At 40.0% G+C, this 22460-nt stretch overlaps 1 protein-coding gene and 1 non-coding gene across 6 annotated transcripts; both read right to left on the bottom strand.

The window, feature by feature from the left end:
• Window positions 1–373: 373 nt before the first annotated feature.
• On the bottom strand, window positions 374–15619 carry LOC105043622 (callose synthase 12). 5 transcript variants are annotated; one of them, XM_010921268.3, is made up of 3 exons: window positions 15284–15619; window positions 8526–13960; window positions 374–861 (listed from the first exon to the last, which is right to left on the bottom strand). In XM_010921268.3, the coding sequence occupies exon 2, from the start codon at window positions 13864–13866 to the stop codon at window positions 8527–8529; it is 5340 nt and encodes a 1779-aa protein (XP_010919570.1). In that variant the 5' UTR covers window positions 13867–13960; window positions 15284–15619; the 3' UTR covers window positions 374–861; window position 8526. The 5 variants fall into 5 exon arrangements, with proteins under 5 accessions (XP_010919570.1, XP_010919535.1, XP_010919541.1 ...); XM_010921233.3 differs by lacking the exon at window positions 374–861 and adding an exon at window positions 1498–1666 and having other exon boundaries at window positions 15284–15618; XM_010921239.3 differs by lacking the exon at window positions 374–861 and adding an exon at window positions 1939–2273.
• On the bottom strand, window positions 10825–10904 carry LOC114913050 (small nucleolar RNA J33). The gene has a single exon (XR_003799077.1). It is a non-coding gene; the product is annotated as a small nucleolar RNA J33 (small nucleolar RNA).
• Window positions 15620–22460: the final 6841 nt, after the last annotated feature.

The following is a 22460-nucleotide window of genomic DNA, read 5'->3' on the forward strand; positions in this document are numbered from 1 at the left end:
CTATTTCTATAGCAAGAACTACTTGAACAAAATCATCGATCTTTATTCAAAAAGTTACTGCATTTATTTGTTTCGTAGAGCTAGCTACTATGAACCCTTCTGCACGTGTAAACACAGAAATCTCTCACAAAAACCCAAAAAAAAGCCTCTCTCCCATTGGTCCAAAATCTTAGAGGGTGTTTAGTTTGCAACCAAAATCAGAATAGAAATGAGAATCAAAATAATTTAAAATCAGAATAGCCAAATCCTCCAAAGCATTTGATTCGTGATCAAAATTGAAATCAAAATTGAAATGAAAAATTAAATCCATAGAAAAGAGTAGGGATTGAGTTCTATGTAGATTGAACCATTCCAATTCCACCCCAAAATCAGAATCGGAATGAAACTCCTCTCAACCAAACAGTTAGAATGGGAGTCACCCATTCTGATTCTAAACTCCCACTCTCACTAATCAAACACACCCTTGACAAACATAATATTTCATCTCAGGCATCATCGCTTTCTGGTGTGAATGATTTCAAACCTCCACAGGCCCCTTAAAGGGAGAGTGATTCCAGCTTTGGTGTGAGGCTTTTCAGCTCAATCTGAAGCAGCCACCACACATCCCGTGAGTGGTGAATATCATGACCCAATATCCTGTAGAAGCATTGAAGCATAAAACTGCATCCTTGACTTCCAATTCACAAGGCATGTATTAGAGAACTACAGAACGTATATTAGTTGGCTCATGGACCACTGACTCTGAGCCTCTTGTGGATGCTTTCCCTGAGTCAAGCCTCTAGAGTAGAAGATTATACCAGCAGCAGAACTAAGACAGCCCGCCTTCCGAGCTCTCTCCCATGAAAATTTGGTCGGATAAATCTTCTCGGAAAAAAGAAATAGAGCTTAACACAAAAAAACTCCACAACACAGGTTTAATTCTTTCAACTTGCTTAGTAGCCAATGATAAGTACTGGACAGCAATTTTCTCAAATGTCAGTTAGCATGGTACATGCATTTCACCAACTTTATCATAAATGATGCTGTGAGTGTGATTCTCTTGGCACATGAAAAGTAATAAAAATAAGAAAATTATATGCCTCGTCCCAAGTACATCACTGTCCAATGATCTTCATGCATAACGCTGTTGACACTCTTAAGCACATGTCGATAGTAAAAGTTAAGAAAAATGAACAAATTAAAGTTATCATAAATGATGCAGTGAGTGTGATTCTCTTGGCACATGAAAGGTAATAAAATAAGAAATCGTATGCCTTTTCCCAATTATATCACTATCAATGATCTTCTTGCATAACGCTGGTGAAGCCCTAAGGCAGATGTACAATGTTAAAACTTGAGAAAATGAACAAATTAAATAACTTCTCCAGATGTCCAAAATGCAAAAACATGCACTTCTAGCCTTCAAAATTATGCAGAAAAGCTAAATTTTCTGAAATCTATGTGCGGACATATTAGCCTATGAGAAATGCAGCGAAGATGTTCTATAATGAGATAATCGCATCACCATCAGAAGGATTGCATATGAATAGGAATAGCCAATTCAATAAGATACAATAACAGATGAAACTGAGAAAACAAGTACTACCACCTCGGGCAATCAAAGCCGACACTAGCTATACAAAAGAAAGGGAAGTCCTCTACTACTGTAGCTCAAGAAGCTCCAAACCTGCAAGAATTTCTTTCAGCATTATTTCAGACTGAAAAAGCTCCAAAAAAGTTACCTCAAAAAAAAAAAGAGAGGGGGGGGGGGGGGGGGGCTCCTAAAACACCATGAGTGCCACGTTTAAACAAAAGAATTGTCAATACAGAATCACTTGATTCAAGAAGTCACTTGTAAACATTCCTTTTTAATTTTCTCGCACACAAAGATAGGCACTAGCCACACTTTCCAAAACTGGACACTGTAATAGTCAAAGGAGAATTGCAAATTACACCAGCTACTAAAAGTGATTTTAAGTGAAGCATCCATACAAAGAGCTGCTCAAAATGAGAGGTGATTAATTATTTACAAGAAGTGCATATCCACAAGCATATGTGAAAGCACATTGATCGCCAAAAAGGTCTTAATTAGCTACAGAGTACATGAGTGTGGAATCCCAGAACCTAGTACATAATAAATAAGAACTAGTGAACACTAAATTATGTGAAGAATTTGGTTTCTTCCATTTGGGGCCTTATGTGGTCACAGGCAACTAAGCTGTCTGCAAGTGCAGTAGATAAACCTTGCACTTTTCTTGGTTCCAGTAAGTATGGTTCACAACCCTAAGAGAAATCTGCAAGACACAACTTACAGACAAAATTAGTCGGAATTTGAGATCAGGCATGGCTACAAGATTTTTAATTCCTCAATTAAGAGGGGCTTCCATTCGTCCAAGAAATTGGAACTGCAAATGATGTAGGTTTGTTAAAGAAACACAATTGTAAGAACATTAATGATACAATTCATAGAATCAACGATACACCTTCAGTAACAAAAGTTACTGGTCAATCTCAACAATTCACTTGTAATCAAATCTCCGCATGATTAAACAACAAGAGCTCGAGAAGGGAAGATTTTAAAGTCCGGATTGCATCTCAATCTGTGCGTACACACATGAGAGATTTACTGTAGGCAGCTTTGATCTCCTTAAATAATGGCCCCCATGAACAATTGCTTTCAATAATTTTGTAAAAGTTATCCAATTCAATTTTGCTACATGGGCATAAAACGTCAAAATTTTAACCTTCAGTGGTAAACAGGACAGCATCATTTTCTTGATGAATACTTCAAACATCAAACAACATTGGGCCATAATTTGAGAAGACCTTACAAATACTATTATAGGATTCTTTGATAGAGGGAAAAATGCCATTTTGTTGGAATTAGATTTGTTCATGGGCCAGGCAGCCCGCCTGGCCACTCAAGCCTGCAGCCTATAGGGCAGGCTTCAGCCATATTTCTAGGTTAACAAATGTGTCAGGCTCAGGCGGCTGCCTGGCCACTCAAGCCTGCAGCCTTTAGGGCAGGCTCCAGCCATATTTCTAGGTTAACAAATGTGTCAGGCTCAGGCTTGGGATTAAAGCCCAGCCCAACCCGAATTTTTTCTCATGTTCCTTGTGTCGTTTGCCTATGTATGATGTATTGGTGGACTTAATTGAGAATTGTTGTCAATATATGAACTTAATGGGATATTAGACATGTTGTAAGTTGTTGGCAATATTTAATTATTCATGTTTAGCATTTTCCAAATTATTTTAAGTATCTTTCTAATATTTCTAAAAAAATAAAAAATGATCAGGAAGCTCAAGGCGTAGCCCAAAGCCCAAGTAAGGACCGGGCTTATGCCTAGAAGGTAGGCCCAAGGGCCAGACCAGGCCCGAGCTAACTGAATTGTGTTGTTGACCTTTGGGCAAAACTTAGCCTGAGCTCAGCAAGGCGCGGCCCATGAACAAGTCTAGTTGGAACAATGCCTCTGTAATTATTATTTCTAGGGTGGAGCATCCAAATCATCATCACACTAGATTTATAATGCTTGTTACATGATCATCTCGAGAAACAAGTCATACAAATTGAGCTAAATAGCAGAGAACAATTTTGCCCTCTTACTTAAGGTGGAATATCTCTGATCCAAGGGCCAGACCAGGCCCGAGCTAACTGAATTGTGTTGTTGACCTTTGGGCAAAACTTAGCCTGAGCAGCAAGGAGCGGCCCATGAACAGGTCTAGTTGGAACAATGCCTCTGTAATTATTATTTCTAGGGTGGAGCATCCAAATCATCATCACACTAGATTTATAATGCTTGTTACCTGATCATCTCGAGAAACAAGTCATACAAATTGAGCAAAATAGCAGAGAACAATTTTGCCCTCTTACTTAAGGTGGAATATCTCTGATAATATCATTATTACTCAATACCAGAGGCAAAATGGAAAAATAGTAAATTGAAAATGAGCCTAATGATAAAAGCAAACTAGAGTAAAGTCAATGATTAGTCGAGGGGCAGTCATCACTAATGCCTCAGAAGCAATATGCTGCAACCAATCTTCAGATCATCCGTAGTTTCTTCATAAAGTCATCCTATAAAGCTGAAAGGCAAATCCAACCAGGACCCAATACCCACCTCATCATTTTGAAAGAATTGGTATCCTACAAACTATCTTTATCAGGCAATTTTATTGCAAAGGCAATTATCAAGTTTGCCAGAACAAAACCAATATCTGCAGCATGCAAACATTTGCATTTTTACAGCTCATGCAATATCATGAACAGTCCACTGCTTGAGCTGACTTAAGGGTGATGCAGTGTCACAAGGCAAATGCTTACCTTTAGCCAAGACAAGTCCTTGATAATGTTCTCTTTTAAGGAGCAACTTAAGCTATAAAGATTATAGTAACAATATTATAGATTCCAGGAGCTAACAGATATTGAATAAATTTTAGCACACTAACAACAGTTAGTGAACTGATGATTGAGGGCTCTAATTTTCTAGACAAGAAAGTCAACTAGCATTTAAGGTTTTTGTAACTTAAATTCCAAGTTGCTGTACCGAAGCCATTTTTATAAATGCATAAATCACGGCTATACCAACCAGTGGTATGTTCATAACAAACTGTGTTAAACAGTTACCAGATACAAGTCAGCTAAAAGCTTCCAGTGGCTGAAGGGAAACAATGGCAAAGGTCTGTATCTGTTACTTGCTGACAGAGTCTACCCTTAAACAGCTTGGAGGATTTTACAGAGGTTGAATTGAATATACTCATTAATTCCCATAATGTAACAATTCAGGCAGCCTAATAAGTTGACAAGACAACATTCGGCACTGATAAGCATATGGTGTAATTTCTGCCACAAGTCCTTACCGCTTAATCTATTCTGAATTAAAAGTAACAACTACAGCAATTCCACTGGGTGATTGGTTTTTTAGAAACAAAATCAATGAATAGACTGGCAACTAAAGGGGGGTAAAAAGTTAGCAAGGAGGGCATGTCAGCTAAATATGATTCATCCTACAACAGAGCTCGAGCTTACTAATTGAACGAGTAACTGAAATAAGGAGCTGTCGCAGCAATCATCCCAACACTGCATTATGAGACAATAGCCATTCAATTTAGTAGGAGGATGCTCTAGCATGGCCAGGCTCAAATTACAGCTTAGGAAGGCCTATCTATATTTATCAAGCACACCTATGCCAAAGAGCTGATCTTCTACCGAAGTATGGTCAGCACTGTAGAAAGTCACAACATCTCCCCAAAACTGACTTCTAAATGTGATTTGAGTACAAGTACAATAGCAGAGCTAGAAAATTCAGGCTGGGAATAGAAAAGAGTGTGTGGTTCAATAGTAATAAACTTGCATGATTAAGATTAATATCAAAAAGCAGATGGATTGACCAATTTAGATATTAGAGCTAAATCCTTCTAACAATCCAATAATCTTTTCTCCTACTCTACATTGTATATAAGGATGTGGCTAAGGTTGAACAAGCAAAGGGGCTTTCATCAGGCTCAACTTAGACAACATTACAAGCATTGAAACTTTGAAAAACTAAAGGCATCAAGACATATATTACTCTCAGAAATCAGGATGCTAATAAAATGAGAATCATATGATGTTGCAGTAATACAATCAAGGGAGTCTATTGCATAGATCTCTATAAACAAGATCCATATATAATGGCATTTGATGAACTTACAAGCAAATTTGAGAAGGCATCAAGCCATCAATTATTCAACCTAAAAAACTAATAAGAATACAGTTGTAGATATTTGAAAAATAATAATAATAAAAGCAACAGCATTAGGAGATCAAGATGCATCTCCATAAACAGCAATAAATGAAGGCAGACTACTGGATCTTTTAACAGAGGTCTCTTGTGTGTGCGTGTGTGTGTGCGTGTGTTTTTTGTGTGGGGCCTAGGGGTAGAGGCTAGCATCTTTGAAAGATGTATTGTCATAACCTAATCATCATCTTCAGTGGAATCAAAACTTGCATCATTGCAGAACCAGAAGCAACAGATAAAAACAAACTTACCACTTGATATTGAATGTTCAAGTGTGTAGCCTACATGATTCTTAAGATGGTAGTTTTCAAAGCTCTTAAATCATAGCAAATTAGATTGGGCTTCTCAATTCCAGTATAAACAAGTCCAATAAAAAAAGCTCTCTGGTTATTTTAACACTTAAAAAAGATTATCTTGCCAAACTGACCCAAGACATACAAATTAATAGTCGATTAACTATTACCAGAGGTATAATTCTACAATAACTGAACTTACCTAATAAAATTCTTATATTACGGCTGAGAAATCAGATTGCAATCTGAAACTCAAGTACTCGAAACACGTGATGCACAGCATCTCACTCCTAGTTTAAGGCTCTAGTGTCTTTTTTTCAGCTCTAACCGTTTTTAGCTTCCTCGTCAGTTAGCCATACATGCAGCATCAAACAACAGAACTTTTGTTAACATAAAAGGAATCATGGGAAGATCAATTTGCCATTACAAAGTGTATAAACTGCCTTGTGATCACCACATCAAATATATAAATGTCGATCTCTCAGAAAGCATATAATTCAAAAGCACATCCAAAAGAACCCAGGATGTTAATGTTGATGCATGAAGAGAAGTCCCCACGGAATATATTCATCACGTTTCACCATAACAAACATGTATTCTGCAGGCTGAGCCTATCTCTTGGAACTAGATAGGTACATCTACCAACCAAGTGTAGCAACAGAAGAGGAACTCTACCATTTCTAAACTCCCACAATTAAGTGTTCAAAATTTTGGTGAAATAATACTAGAAGATTGGTAATAGACACCAGTGGAAAGAAAAAATACAGAGCCACAGCATCAAACAAACTGGTACCAAATTGAGAAAAGATTAGCATCTCAAGAATTCAGAAAACACTTGGCAACAGGAACAAGAAAATGGTTTATCAAGTTGGTTGAACTGGTCCAACCAACCACAATTACAAATTAATGCCTTAATCTATCATAATATGTGCTGATCTAGTGGTTAAGAAGCCTATAAAACAATATAGGAAAACTTTTTCCCCTCTGACATGCAAAAACAAATCATGTTAATAAGTAAAATTGGTAAGGCAGCCTTGTACAACTAGACCAAATGACAAAATTAGACATAACCATTGATAAAGGCAATTTGGGGGAAGAAATAATCAATTTGACTGAGAAAATGGAGGCACGGGAGTGAGCTCCACAAGTTTGTGTGAATCAAATCCTTAGCTGTTAATATTCTACTCATAGATGCTGCAGCCACTAAGGAAACTCTCTCTCCCTCTCTCTCGCATGCGCATGCGTTCTCGCATACAGGCTCGCAATAGAAGGCCATTAAATAATCTCTCTCTTGACCTATAAAAGCATTTTCACTGTTTCCGCATATTATTCTGGCAAACCTTATTTATTATTGCATCATTCTGTTAAGTTGATGTTTGACAGCTTTTTTACAACATAACTGCCAAATGCACTTATTATTTTAAAAAAAAAAACAAAGACATTATGAAGTAGAACTTTGTCAGTTTTGTTATAGTGTCTTCTATTGCTTTCTCTGCATGCATCCTGGGTCTTTTAGCTTCCCTACTTATTTAAAACACCGGGATCCTATTTGATGTAACCTAGCTTAAGTTTACCAACAACTCAAAAGGGTCAGAACATGTAGGCCTTGAGAAGCTTGCCTTGCATATTTGTATTTGAATCATATTTGAACAAGATTAAAACATGCGACAAACTGATGGAGGGGTTTTATTACTCTGCAACTTTTGAGTTTTAAACAGATACAAATGATGCTAACTCAAGAATGCATCAAAAGAAACAAAACACAAATTACACAGGATTGGTAATAATGAAAAGGGAAAGCATGGTCCTGACCAAAGATCCACTATTACGAGTTCACTGATTGGATCATGCATCAACTTGGGTCATCTATCAAAAGGCTTTGTTGGTTGGGACTATCATCTAGAGTTAGTTGCAAATAGGAAAGAAGACAGAAGGCCAAGATAATGAATCTGTCAATGATCTACAATTATACAGGATTAATGCAGCCAACAACTGGTTATGCAAAACATGACCGAAAAAAGGGGGATTTTTTGTTGGAAAAACAAGTATGAAGGCTGCCTTATTTTCATAAATGGCAAAATGACTTTGTTAATGCTCTAAAGAAACTTACATAGTAAATCCACTGAATTGTCTATCACCTTTTTATTTCTCTTTTTTGACTACCAGATGTTACCATTTAAAGCATGAATTCATTAACCCAAAAGGAAGCACAAGAAAACATAAACAGCTAACAAGACTTTCGACATTAAATATATTTGTACATAATCCAGTTTATAATAATCATCTTGTGTGGAAGAAATCATAAGATGACAGACAAGTTTGCAGAAACTATGAATTCAAGAAGAAGCTTGAAAACTGAAAACAATGATCTATACCATGTTTCTTATTGATTTGCACTACAGCAAATGCATACAAAAAGAAAAATACAGAAAAAGAAAAAATAAAGTTAATGTAAATAAGAGCATAGAAATACCTCAAATCACATTAGGCTTTTTCCCAGTTATAATACGCGATATCTGGAGTCCTCGGCTGAATGCTTCATTGAAGAGAATCCTTGTTTGCATCGACTGGAATCCAGGCAACCAGGACAATAATGCCACAGGAGCCATTACAACGACTCCAAACATTATGTCATATAGCCGTGCCACAGCAACCACAGTATCCCAAACCAAGGTTGACTCAATAAATGGTCTGATCACTTGTGCAATTAAAATAAGGCCCCACCCAGTAGGAATAAATGCCAAAAGGCTCGTAAAAAGGTCGACAATCTCAAATTTAGTGAACTTGAGCAATATGACAATCACTAGGATCACCAGAATGATGATGAAGGATTGGACAGCCCGGTAATAAATGTGATCCTTTGCAGCATACTTGTCCCGAGCATAAGCAATTAGCACAAAAATTCCAACAGCCACAACCACATATATCCAAGAAAGCAGATAAACTGCAATGCTTGTGCTCCCATTGGCAATTTTTAGCTGGTACACAATCCCATATTGGAAAAAGAAAAACCGGAGATCTAATATTATTTCCAATAGCTTTCCCCAAAGACCAGTTGTCCGAAGATGATCCTGCTCCTCATACCACCAGACCTCCCAACTCTGATCAGATTTTGTGAAGACACTGCCACGGTACCAAATCCAGTCCATAAAATCATCAAAGTCATAAACAGTTTTCAACCAATCAAACCCAGATGGATTAAATGCAAAAGGAGCCATTATCCATGATACCACCAGGAACCAGCACGAAATTGTCATGACAATGTAGACAAAGGTGTTCTTAGAAAGAGCACTGTAAGCTGCATAAACTGTTAATATCACCCCAAGCTCTATTGCTTTTATGAAATGGCTACGAGCATAGAGCCTATAGTTCTCAGCAAAGCTCTTATGCTGCACAACAAAACCACGTCCTGTAGCCCGATACTTTGCACCTCCATGGAGGATTGTTCGCCCATAGTAATGAGTTTTAGTTCCCATGGAGAACGTGTAGAACACAGATGCAAGCTGGAGCTGCATTGTGAAGAAATCCCATATCGCAGGAAGGAATCCATGCTCAAGTGAGTTTTCTATAATCATAGGCAATGCAGTGAAAAGGCCGAGCTGAATGATGAACTGCTGATTAAGAACAGTACCCAGGGCTGCATTATTGGTAGAGTCAGCATTATTCTTGATTGAATCCTCAAGTCCACTGAGAGCCAGATATAGGCGCCCCCACACAAATGCATAGACAGTCAGCACCACCAGCATAGTGTTAAAGTAGAACCCCACAGTTGTGTAGAAGAAGGAAAGCATCCGGAAGAAGTCCAACCTGTGACCCAATCTATAAACATCTCGGCTTAAAGTCTGTTCGCCATTGCCACTAGCAACCTTGGCTTCAAACATAGAAATCTGATTCAGCCCTACATCCCGTCCCTTACCTACCTCGATATACTCATGGTGGGTAACATTGCCGCCACGCAGAGTACAGTTAAAGCCTGCAAATATGTCCTCACTAATGTTGATCACCCTGGATGCCTTACTGATACCACCACGACTCAAAAACCAGAGACGGTCAAAAACATCAGGATGGCCATAATGCATTCGCACCTTCAGAGGGTTTGCCAGAACTCGCTGTCCAAGGGTGACAAAGCTTGTCTCCTGCGCAGACATGAACCAAGCAAGAGAAGAAACAGAACCAGTAAAAACATGTTCTCGAACTCCCAAGATTGTTGGTTTTCGGGCACCATAGTTATGATTGTACTCTTCCAACAGGTTCCGCATCTTGAGGGCCTCCTCAAAGTAATTGTCTTGATTCATATCTATAGTCTGCACTGCATCACCCCTTGTGAAGATGAGAGCATGGTTCTGGTTCTCTGGCTTGCCCTCTCCAAGCTTCAAAGGCCCAGGCAATCTGACCCGGTAAATCTCCACCTCTCGCTCCAATTGCTGATCATACTTAACAAGAACGGAGTAGTACTCTACTTCATCCCTCCCTGTGTGGACTTCATCAACATAGGCAACTCGAAGAGCTTCATTGTTCTTCATTAGATACAGAATATCTTCAGCATGAGGGTCCTTCTTAGCCTTTTGGTTCCCATATATCTGGCAGGCAACCACATAAGTGTATTTCATCAGAGCAGTCCCACGCTCATGGCCTTTGAACAATAAGCTCACACCACTGCTTTCTCTGCTCAAAACTCGTGATGATGGAGATTTACCAGCATTCTCCAGACCATCTTCATCACTGTCCCGCCTCATCGAGGAACCAACTGAAGCGAGTTCCCTCGACCCTTCCCTTATGTCAATCTCAGAAGCAGTGTCGAGAAATGTGAGCATCTTGAGAGCCTTGTAGTAGTACATCATTCCCCTTACAGTACGTGCTAGTGTCTGGCCCCTGTATGAGGCCCAAAGACGGAGATCCCTCAACCTCACACCCCACAGTTCCTTCTCATCAACCATACCCCCTTTCCGCATACGTTCCAAAAAGTTTTCCCACTCATCATCATAAATCTTCTGCAGATAGAATATGATGGAGATGCCATCCTCATTATCGGTACGAAGCTGCTCCTTGCTATACAAAACCTCCTCATTGTAATATGGCGTCAGAACACTAAAGGCCATCATCTTTTCAACTTGAGGAGCTCGGGGCATGTTCATGAACAAGGAGTTGCTGAAGAAAGCAATGCGCCGCCGAGCCTCCAAGTTCTTTGGTACATTGTTCATGGAATCCCTAGATGAGAGAACCGTATGCAGCCTTCTCACCTGCCTATAGAAGTTCGCATTATCTGTACTCGGTAGTTCGATAGCATTCTCAAAAAGTAGTCGCGGCCTCATTGGTGCCAACCCCATCTGCTTCAGCTCATCTGTGCTCTTCTTATTAGTGGGAAAGTCACGGATGACAATGTCATAAAGGGTCTGCAATGTATTGACCATTTTGTTTAAATCTTTGTTCGGCTTGATCAGTGTGTCCAAGAGAACTATCAGTTGGGTATGGATCTTTTGTAAAACAGCCATCTTATACTCCACTGTAAACTTCTCCACCCGAATCGAATCATCAAACCCGAGAAACAGCTGGTTAACAATGGCATGCTCTTCAGTCTCCTCTCTGATGATCTCCAGTAAGAGGAACCTGACACTGTCATAGGCCTCAATGACTGCACACCGCCTGTACTCATTCTTGCATATCTTTCTCCAGTGACTCCGGTCCGACGCCTCTAGTTCCTTTGCCTGGCCAAGAGCAAGCAGCAGCTCATTGCAGAGTAACACGCATGGCCATCTGATTACCCGGATATTCCATGCGTTGGGTGGCAGCTCAAGAAGCTCCACCTCACAGTCACTGATGATATCCTCCTCCCTGAACGTTGCAATGATCTCGTTCCATATCAGAGCAAACCTGCTGGCCTGCACCTGGCTTGATTCAATCTTCTTGTAGGGATGCCCCAACCCATACCTCAGCTTGAGCCGGTTGACCGCATCACTGAACTTGCTTCGAAGTGAACCCCGGTCCTTGAACAGCTGCTCCTCCGGCATCAAATTGAACTGCATGGCACTTGCAAAGAACTGGAACCTCAGCCTCAGCTGCTGCACATTTCGAATCTCACCCAGGTGTGAGAACAGCCCCACCAGAGCTCCCACAAGCGAGGAGAAGATAGAGTACCATATCTGGATGTCCATCAGATAGATCAGGACAACAGGGATCCACAAGAGAACCACAGCAAACCGGTTTGTATGGGTGAAGAATTCATGCCACTGGTACTTGATATTATCAAGATTGTATATGGCCTTGCTCGTGGCAACCATGGGCTTGATCTGGAGGAAGTAGCTGAAGCTGAATTTCGCGGCAAGGAGGACGACCCAGAAGAGGGCGTATTTCACATTGTCCACCAAACCTTCCCGCAGGCCCCGGCCGACGAATGTGCGGCTCTGGAACCACCAAGTGAGGATGTAGAAGATCTTCCAGTTGGTCTTCTCGAGGAAGTTGCGGACCCATGGAAGGATGAAGAGCAGGAGAGCAAGCACCTCTGGGAGGACGAACACGCCGGCCACCTCGAGGAACGTAATTATCCTCTGGTTGGCATCATAGGACCACCGGCGATCATGGTTCTTCTGGGTCCAGATCCGGGCATAGAGGACACCGAAGGCGATAGTCCAGGCAATGGCAACGATACTCTTGAGCACCATCCGGACACCGAGCCAGAGGGTCTCCCGTGAGACGCGGCTGTACTGGGTGCCGGCGTCGAGGATGGACTGGAGGAAGCGAAGGCCGGCCCAGGTGATGAAGATGGTGAGGACGCGGACCTGGACGTCGCGGCTCCGAAGGTTCTGCCAGGGATACGTCTTGCCCTCCCAGGCGACGATGGTGGCGGCCTGGAGGAAGAGGATGAGCATGATCCAGAGGCGGTCAAAGCTGCGGAAGATGTTCCAGAAGGAGCGCTGCTCGACAAAGCCGGTCTTTCCGACGCGGTTCTTGTCGGGTGGGGCAGCGAAGAAGTTGCGGGAGTTGTCGAGGGGCCAGCGGAGGCGGTCGAAGCAGTGGCGGCTCCAGAAGTACTCGTTGATGTCGTCGTAGTTACGCCAGGCGGAGTGGGGTGCGGTGCCGTTGCGGCTGGCGTCGACCTCTTTCTTGATGGTGGTGTACAGAGGGGTGACGACGCGGGCGAGGAAGGCGTTCTCGCCGGAGATGGCTGGGAGGGCGGGGCGGCCAGTGGACTCGTCGATGTAGCCCTCGAGGATGCGGTTGAGGTCCATGGCCATGTGGTGGAAGATGTAGCAGAGGCATTCGGGGACGAAGCGGAGGTTGGCGGCCTCGCCCCAGATGAGGAGGTAGAGGGAGGCGTAGAGGAGGTCGCGGCGGGGGTCGGGTGAGCGGCGGGCGGCGGAGTCGGAGATCCAGACGTTAGACTTCCGGCCGAGGTAGGCGCACCAGGCGGTGTAGTTGTGGAGGAGCTTGCGGCGGATGCGGCGGACGATGGCGGGGTCGAGGGCGTCGATGTTGTCAGGCGGGGGCTGGATGCGCATCTGGGCGTTGGCGAGGAGGAGGACGAGGTGCTCCCGCTGGTTGCGCACGTTGTCGCGCTGGAAGCCAAAGAAGGCGCCGAGCCAATCGAGGAGGTCGAGTCCGTCGTGCCAGCGGACGAAGGGGGGCTTGCGGAGCTCGCCCACGGTGCGGAGGGCCGCCATAGCGGCGCGGACCTCCGGAAACCGGAGCGACGGGTGCTCGGCCAGGAGATTGTGGATGGGGATGATGTTGTAGGCCTCCTCCCCGGCTCCGTCGTCCGCAGTCTCAAGGGCGGCCGGGCGGCCGCCCCGGTTCGGGCGCTGCCGGAGGCTGCTCATAGAGGCATCAGATCTCGCAACAGACGCCCCTCTTTGTTCTTGATCTCCTAATGGCGTGCAAAGAAAGAGAGAGAGTGGGCTGGAAACAAACAGTCTGCAGGTATTGAAATATGGGACTGCTGTGAGAAAGATCTTACTTTAGTTTAGAAAAATGGGATTGGATAAAGAATAGTAGAGAGCCAGCTTTGCACGTCAGAACGGGGGGCGCGTTAGGATTGGGGAGTTGGCCGGTTGCCTTCCGCTGCCGTTTCCTTTCTCTCCTGTCGTCTATAAATTTGAAGGGAGAGCTAATCGGGCGGAGAAAGAGAGATAAGTGTTTTTGTCTCCACCCAGGAATCAACGGCAAGCGAAGGCGCCGACGAAACGCGCTTCAGACGCTGCGCTCAGGTCCAATCTAAAAGTTGCTAGTTGCTATCCATTTTACTATTTTTCAATATTCTATATCACTATTTTTCAATATTTACCCCTCCCTTTTTTTTTCTTTTTTTTTTTCTGTCAGTCCAGGGAAAGCCATCATCGCATCCAAAAAAAAAAAAAATGCCGTATAAAAGAAAGCCATATCATTGCAAAAGGCCAAGACCCAATGAGCAAGGTTATCTCCCCCCTCCACGCCCCCCACCCCACCGAACGCGCATAAAAGATTTGTATGCGGCGCCGGGTTGCCAAACGCGGATGTGCCAAAGAAGTCGAGGATCCTCAAATATGAAACTTTACCGTCTGATGTCAATCTGACGGTGCTAACACGAGGAGAGAATAATAGCCGGCATCCTAAACGGCCAGTGGGTCGTTGGACAAAGGGATGGGGACGATACGATGGAAAAAGAGACAGCGGTTGCATCTTTCTCGTGAAAGAAGGATTCACCTTCCCTCACGGGAAGCCACCGTTCGATCCCGCAATGGTCACTTCGAGATCTGTGAAAGAGGAGGAATGGTCACTCCGAGATCTGTGAAGGCGGAGGAAAGAAAGGGTTCAGGACGCTTTCGGATCTGTGCGGGGCGTGATCCGTTTTGCGAAAGAAGATGGACCATTCTTTCGAGCGAAAGATGTAACCCGAACCCCGAAAATAGTGGTCAGCAACCTGTTCCCAGTCTCCACCCACCACGATCACACGCCAAGACCCCTTTTTTATTTTTATCTAAAAAAGCAAGTTTGACGAAATTACGAAACACCGTCGTACGGTTTTCGAATTTAGACCCCTCGCCCCCAACCCTCCCACACCGGCCCCAAAAACAAAACCCTCCGGCGCCCCAAAATAATAATAATAATAATAATCTTCCTTTACCGGTATCTCTCTCCATTCAAATGATGCTGGTAAGTTACAACTCGGAAGGGCATAATAAATTCCAAGTTTTCCCGATAAAAAATCCTCAGCAAAACCGAAAAACATTTTCTGCCAAGAAAAAGAAAAGTGCATACCTGAGATCAGAGATGACAAGGGCTCGCGAGCTCCAACTCGGATCTCGACGCCGTTAATCTGCGCCAAAATCCTAACCCTTGTTCCCCAAAAGCTCAGATATGGTAATTAGCTTCGGAATAGAGCGAGTGGTGACGCGGCTGGATCGATCCACTGTAAGCCTGCGAATATCGAGGAAGAAGAGGGGAAGAATAAGAGGTGAAATTGGGAATGAGAATGCGGGGAGCAGTGGAGTGAGACTGTGAGAGCAAATGATAGCTTTTCCGTGGCCCAAGCAATGCCTAATTAAAGGCTGCTACAGTCCCAGCTTGAAACCCTAGATAGGAATCCCGCTTTTCTTTTTCCTGTTTAATAATAGAAAAATTTTTGAGACCAAGAACCGGATCCAGGGGCGCTTTCATCATCCGTTTCATTTTGTTTCCTTTTAGGAGAGTTGTGCCAAAAGGTGGGCCACGACGGAATCAGGGAAAACAACAAGCATTAGGAACGGGACGGGAGATTGGTCTCAACGCCCCATCTGGAGTGGGCCCGGCGAGCCCGGTGTCCCATATCCAATGGCTGAAAGATGATTTGAGATTCGTGGATGGCATTGCCGCGTGCGGGGATATCTCCTGTCCATCACAAAAGGTTTCGGGTTGTATCGTCTGCGCCAAAGAATGATTTTTCTTCTTAGGCGAGCTTGACCGTTCGATTGCCCTCCGCACCGCTCGCAAAGCACTTCGAATTCTTCCATCCATCAATCTGTACGGGATTCAATGATGGATTCGTGCGAAGGAAGGTATACCCTTCTTTGGTACGACAGATACAGCCACTGTCCATCAAAAAGCTTTCGAGATGTATCTTCCTCAGTAAATAACGATTCATCTTCTTTCCCGTAGTTGACCGTTAGATCACGCCCTGCACAATTGTCAAAGCAGTTCGAACTCTTACCTCCATCCGTCTAACGGGTTCGGGCGGCAACTTTACCTCGAAAGGATAATTACCCTTTTTGCGTTATACACCACGGACTCATGGAATAGCTGGCACAAGATCCGGACAAACAAATGTAGGGTGTTTCGGCTGCTTTGAGAGCTGTGCCGGGATGATCTAAAGGTTGATGTCGTGAGAAAAAAAAATCATCCTCTCGCGCAAAAGATACAACCAGAACCGTCCGAACGAAGCAGTGCTTTGAGAGTTGGGCAATACGGGAACTAAAGCCTAATGTCGCGAAAAGATGTCATTAGATACAATTAGAGAAGTGGAATGCGTTTGCAAATCGTCAAAAATAATTTTGAATCTAAAAGCGGATTTTAAATATTTGAATACAATCCAGAAATAATTTTAAATTATATTTAATATCTTTCAAAACATGATTTATATAAAGCTGATCTTTTTTCATTTACCGTGAACTCAATTTTTTTTAGAAAAATACGTGTTAGCTGTCAATACCTCTTATATCTTTTTTTATTAATTTTTTTTATTTATATTAATCTCTTCTCCATCAACATCTTCAATTAATCTATTTTTATCTCCATCTACATCTCCGATTTTCAAAATTATTAATTTTTCTCATCTATATTCCTAATCCTCTCTATTTAATTAATTCCATCACATCTCCATTCTTATCCTCAATTAATTTCTTCTCATCTTTGTCTTCTTTTTCCATGAATCTCATCTCTATCCTTTTCCTTAATTAATTTTCTCTCATCTTTATCCATATTTTTTTTTCATTAATCACCTTTCATCTCCATCCATATCAAATTCTTTTTGGCAACTTTCTTATATGGACTCTTTCTTTAATTAATTTTCTCTCATCTCTACATTACACGAAAAATAATTTTTAAAAAAATAAAAAAAATCAATTGATAATTTAAAAAAATATAAAAATAATAAAAAATAATAAAAATAATAAATTTTATATATAAATAATTTTAAAATTATTTTAGATATTTATCATGTTGATCATTTTATCATTCAAAAGTAATTTTTGAATCTATTTTAATAAATATATAGTAAATTATTTTGAGAGCTTCAAAATAATTTTAGAATATTGACAATCAAATAAAAAATTATTTTATTTCAAAACAATTTTGACATCAAAAAATAATATTTTATAATTTTTATTAAAAATTATTTTTTGGATCAAAAGTTACAGTATTCCAAATATTTCTTCTAATCTTTGTCCAATGATTATTTTTGGACTCGTATATTACAAATAATGGTAAAAATGCCTGTAACTTTTTTGTGATTATGTGAGCATTCTTGGCAATTACATCTTTTCAAACATTTAAATGCATCACGTAGGTTACACTTGTTGGATTTTTTTTATTATTATTTTTTATTTTTTATTTTCAAAAATATCTTCTTCTCTATTTTATTTTTTAAATTATTATTTATGTTAGAATCATCGATTGAACCGACGATTTCACGGACACCTTGGCACTGACATTTTTTTTTTTTTCTATTGAATGAATGGAGGGGGCGGCAAAGAACCCACCGGAGGCCGGGGAGGAGGGGGCGTGCGGGGTCAGGGGGTGTGCGGACGAGAGGGTGGAGGGGGTTGCAAGGAGTGGGGATATTTTTGTATTCATACAGACGACCACCGGGACCCGATCGAGGGGGAGGAGAGGGGGGGTGGTCGCATGGAGCTGAGGGTGAACAGTGCGAACGGTGGCAAGACGGGGCCGTAGTGGGTGCCTTATGAGGGAAGAAGGAGGCGGCCATGACAATGGAGCAGAATGGGCATGGGGCGCATGATGGACTCCGCGGAGGATGGCAGCGGGGTGGGGCCGCAGGTGGTGCATCGGAGGGGGTGGATGCGAGTCAGCCGCCAGCAGAGGAAGGTCGGTCGGGGGTAGGAGGAAGGGAAGGGAGAAATGAAGAGAAAAAAATGAAGAAAAAATAATAAAATATTATTATTATTATTTTATAAATAATCAAATATTATTATTTGATTAATAATAAATTATTATTATTTGATTAATAAAAATATTATTTTTATTTAGTAAAAAATATTATTATTTTATAAATAATTAATTATTATTATTTATTTAATAATAAAATATTATTATTTGAGGGGACGCCCTTCTTATGTCGCCGTCCCCCCCAACCTCCCTCACCTCACGAAGCCTGCACCCGCACCCGCACCCGCACCCGCACCCCCGCCACTCCGCACGAATACAAAACCATCCAGAAAGGTTGTCCTCCGCACGACCGCCGCTCCTCCATGTCCATCCGTATATTTTTCAAAATTATTTTTTAAAAATAATATTTTTATATTATATAAATTTTCATGCCCACCCACGTATTTCATTATTTTTAAAAAAATAAAATATATATTTTTTAAAAATAATTTGAAAAAAATGAGTAGGTGGGCGTGCAAGATGGCAGTTGGGCGAAGAAACGGCAGGTAGCATCGGAGGGGGGGTTGGGTGTTCGGCATGAAGCCGCGAGAGGAAAAAGAAGAAATCAAAAAAATAATTTCTAAAATAATAATAAAATATTATTTTTAAAAAATAATTTTAAAAAATGCATGGGTGGTTGCTTTTTTTTTAAATTATTTTTTATAATTATTTTTAAATTATTTTTAAAAATAATAATTTATAGTTATATAAATTGATATTTTAAAATTAATATTTTATAAATATTTTTTAATTTTTTAAAAAATAATATTTTATCATTATTTTAAAAATCTATTTTTTATTATAAAAATCTTTAATTTTATTTTTTTATATAATTTATTATTATTATTATTTAATACTTATTATTATTTTTATTATTTTTTCTTTCCTTCTCTTTCCCCTGCATGCCACACCGCCCCCCTCCCCAGCTGCTCCGCGCACCCTATCCCCCACGGCACCCTGTCGCATCTCCAGCATTGCCTCTCGACCGTTCGCACCACCCCCTATCCCCCCGACGAAGCCGCACCGTGCACCCTCCGCGACCGCCTCCATCGCCACCCTCACCCACCCCCGACCACCCGCATCATCCCCCCCCCGCCGCTGCTCTGCACCTCCGGTATCGCACTCTGCCCACCTACACCGCCCCCTGGCCGCTACTCCGCACCTCTTACACCGCACCCCGCCCCCCAACTGTCCGCACGCCGCCAGCCACATGCGGCTTCGTGGCCCTCACCGAATGCGGCTCCTCTATGTGCACAGAGAAAGAAATCGCCATTTGGACAGACGATTTCAGTGAAATCGCACGTCCAAGTGGCGATTTCAATTTTTTCCACCTCATCTGATCAGCTGGGCTCGAGATGGGCTTAGATGGCCATGAAATCATCACTTAAATGGTGATTTTATATGTGGACGGTAAATTCAAAAATAATTTTCGAATGGCCATATTTTTAAAAATATTTAATTAAAAAATAATTAAAAAAATTCTACACTCGTTGACATTTCTGTGCGTATGTGTTAAGAAAAAGGTTATTCCACACCATATGCTTTCCAAAAAAATGATGTTGATAGGTGGCTTGGGGAGTTTCCAACCGTTTATGAATAACACCGATCTTTTTTGACGATAATGACACCGATCTTTCCCAAACAATTAAAGAGCTACACGTGGGGCCACCAAAGATGAACATCGGTTTTTTTTCAACCTTGTTAGACCATGTTCACATTGAAAGATATTTTTGTTTTCAATTCAGCTTGTTTATGGGCAAGTAAGCATCAATATTATTGCAGAGATTCCCCATATCCTTGAACGCAATTATTGCAATTGACCTGAAGCATGCTCGGAAAATACTAGGAAATAGTTGTATTTTGGTTCCGTGTAGAACCCTTGCCCAACCTATTGGCCTAATTTCAAATATAATTTGGGACGAGAGTGGCTTTAGTGTGAAGGATCTGGTGATTCTTATTAAAAAAATAAAAAATCAGAGATAAATCTTTAGCTTTACTTTCAACTTAAAAATAGTTTTCCAAATAAGTTTTATATAAAAATATATATTAATTTCAAATATAAGTTAAAAACAACTATCTATTTTGGGTAAAATTATCTTTATATCTTTGTATCCTTAAAATACCATAGTATTATACTATCATAGTATAGCATTTTTTTACGATAAGATATTATTGTATTATATTAGTATAGTATTCCTTTACAAAAATGTAGTATTGCTTTATTATATTAAGTGTTATTTCTTTATAATAAACTAGTATTATATTATACAAGTGTAGTATTCCTTTATAATAATATAGTATTACTTTATTGTATTATATTAATATAGTATTTCTTTACAATAAACTAGAATTACATTATTATAATATAATATTTTTTTATTGTAGTATAACTTTACAATAATATAATGATGCTTTATAATAGTGTGGTGTTACTTTTATTATATACAATATTGTTTTATAATAGTATAGTATTACTTTATAATAAGGTAGTGTTGCCTTATAACTACAAAGACAATTGGGTCATTTCATTCCATTTGAGTAGTTACTTTTAAGTTATGTTTTAAATGGAAAGAATTTTTTACTTAAAATTTAAGTGGATAGCTACTTCTAAGTTTAAACTCGATTAGATATTTCTCATTATTTTTTTTATAAAAAAATATATAATATATTTATTTTAGATATCCGTTATTGTTTTAACGAGGCTTTGAATGACAAAATTATTATGCATATCTATACAATGGATAAGTCATTGTTTTGTTTTTTTATTTTTTCAAAGTCAATACATTTTACTTTTTTTAAGTTGTCTTATTAGCTTCTAGTAGGGGTGTAAAAAATTTCGATTGAACTTCCTGAACCATCCAATCCGATCCAAACCGAACCAAATATAACGGTTTAACTAGTTCGGTTGAATAAAATACAAAAATTGATATTTCGATTTGGTTATTGGTTTATTGATTTATGTGATCTGCTGAAACCGAACCGAACCGATAAATCGAAATTAAAATACCATCATTTTATATATTTATATATATACCTATATTACATGCTTCATATATTTATATATACACTTATGTTACATGTATATTCAAAATTGGACTATATACTTTATATGAATTAAGAATCTAAAATATTGATTTGGCCCTATTTCAATCCAATTTAGATCAAATTTGACTTGATTATGAATTATAGTAAAAGAACAAAAAATAAAAATCAAATCGACCAACTTGCTTAAACCGAAAAACCATTCAAATATTTGAGAAAGCTACATGAACAAACTGAACTGATACAAAATCAAACCAAAGAAATTGATTATATTTAGTCAAATATTTGATTTTAATTTTTTTTAAAATCAAAATGTCGATTCAATTTTAAAAAATTACTTAAAATCGAACCGATTAAACCGTTTTCAGCCCTAGCTTCTAATAAAGGAAAAAAAAATTGTGTAGGGCCATGATACAATTTAGAAGATTTACTATGTTGACTCAATTACATGTAGTTTATATATGCTAAATTTAGCTCAATCCGCTCTTCCAATCCATGGTTGAAAAGGCTCTGTGATGTGCAAATCTTAAAATTTGTAAATAAAACCGCAAGCGCACGGTGTGCAGAGTAGCACGACCAGCGAGTACGGGTCGATCCCACAGAGACTTGGTTTTAAAAATAATTTTCAAATCTATGCTCAAGTGAGCTTTAACAAAAATCGAAAGTCGAAAGTTGTTTGCTAAAGACAATAAGACTAAGGATCTAGGGTTTTTGAATCCACTAGATCTAGATTAGGGAATTCTACCTAAAATTTTTCTTATTGATCCTAATGACTACTCCTCTTGTCTTTCCCAAGCATAGATTATGAAGGGACTAAGGCCCAACGATAATCCATCAAGATTCTTTACAGGGGAGTAGTAACTAGGATCCCTTAGGATTTTCTCCTCCTATGCACTGAATCAAGCATGAACTATGAAGGGACTCTGACCCAACTGTAGTTCATCAAAAATTCTTGGCAAAAGAGGAAGAAAAAGAAACCCTAAGAAAAAGAAAGAACTCTATGTAAAATCCCTACTCATGATCTAGCTTCATCGCAAACCCTAGAAGGGATGCTTAGCTAGACATGATCTAAATCTACTTGCAAAATTTAAATGCAGAAAAATAAACTACCCTAATTTCATAAATTAAACTATCCTAATTGCATAAATTTAAACTGCATAATTTAAACTAACCTAATTGCATAAAATTAAATTGCATAAATTAAACTATCCTAATTGCAAGAAAAATAAATTGCATAATGTAAAGAGATGAAATT

The sequence above is a fragment of the Elaeis guineensis genome, chromosome 2 (assembly GCF_000442705.2).
Source record: "Elaeis guineensis isolate ETL-2024a chromosome 2, EG11, whole genome shotgun sequence".
NCBI classification, from domain to species: Eukaryota; Viridiplantae; Streptophyta; class Magnoliopsida; order Arecales; family Arecaceae; genus Elaeis; species Elaeis guineensis.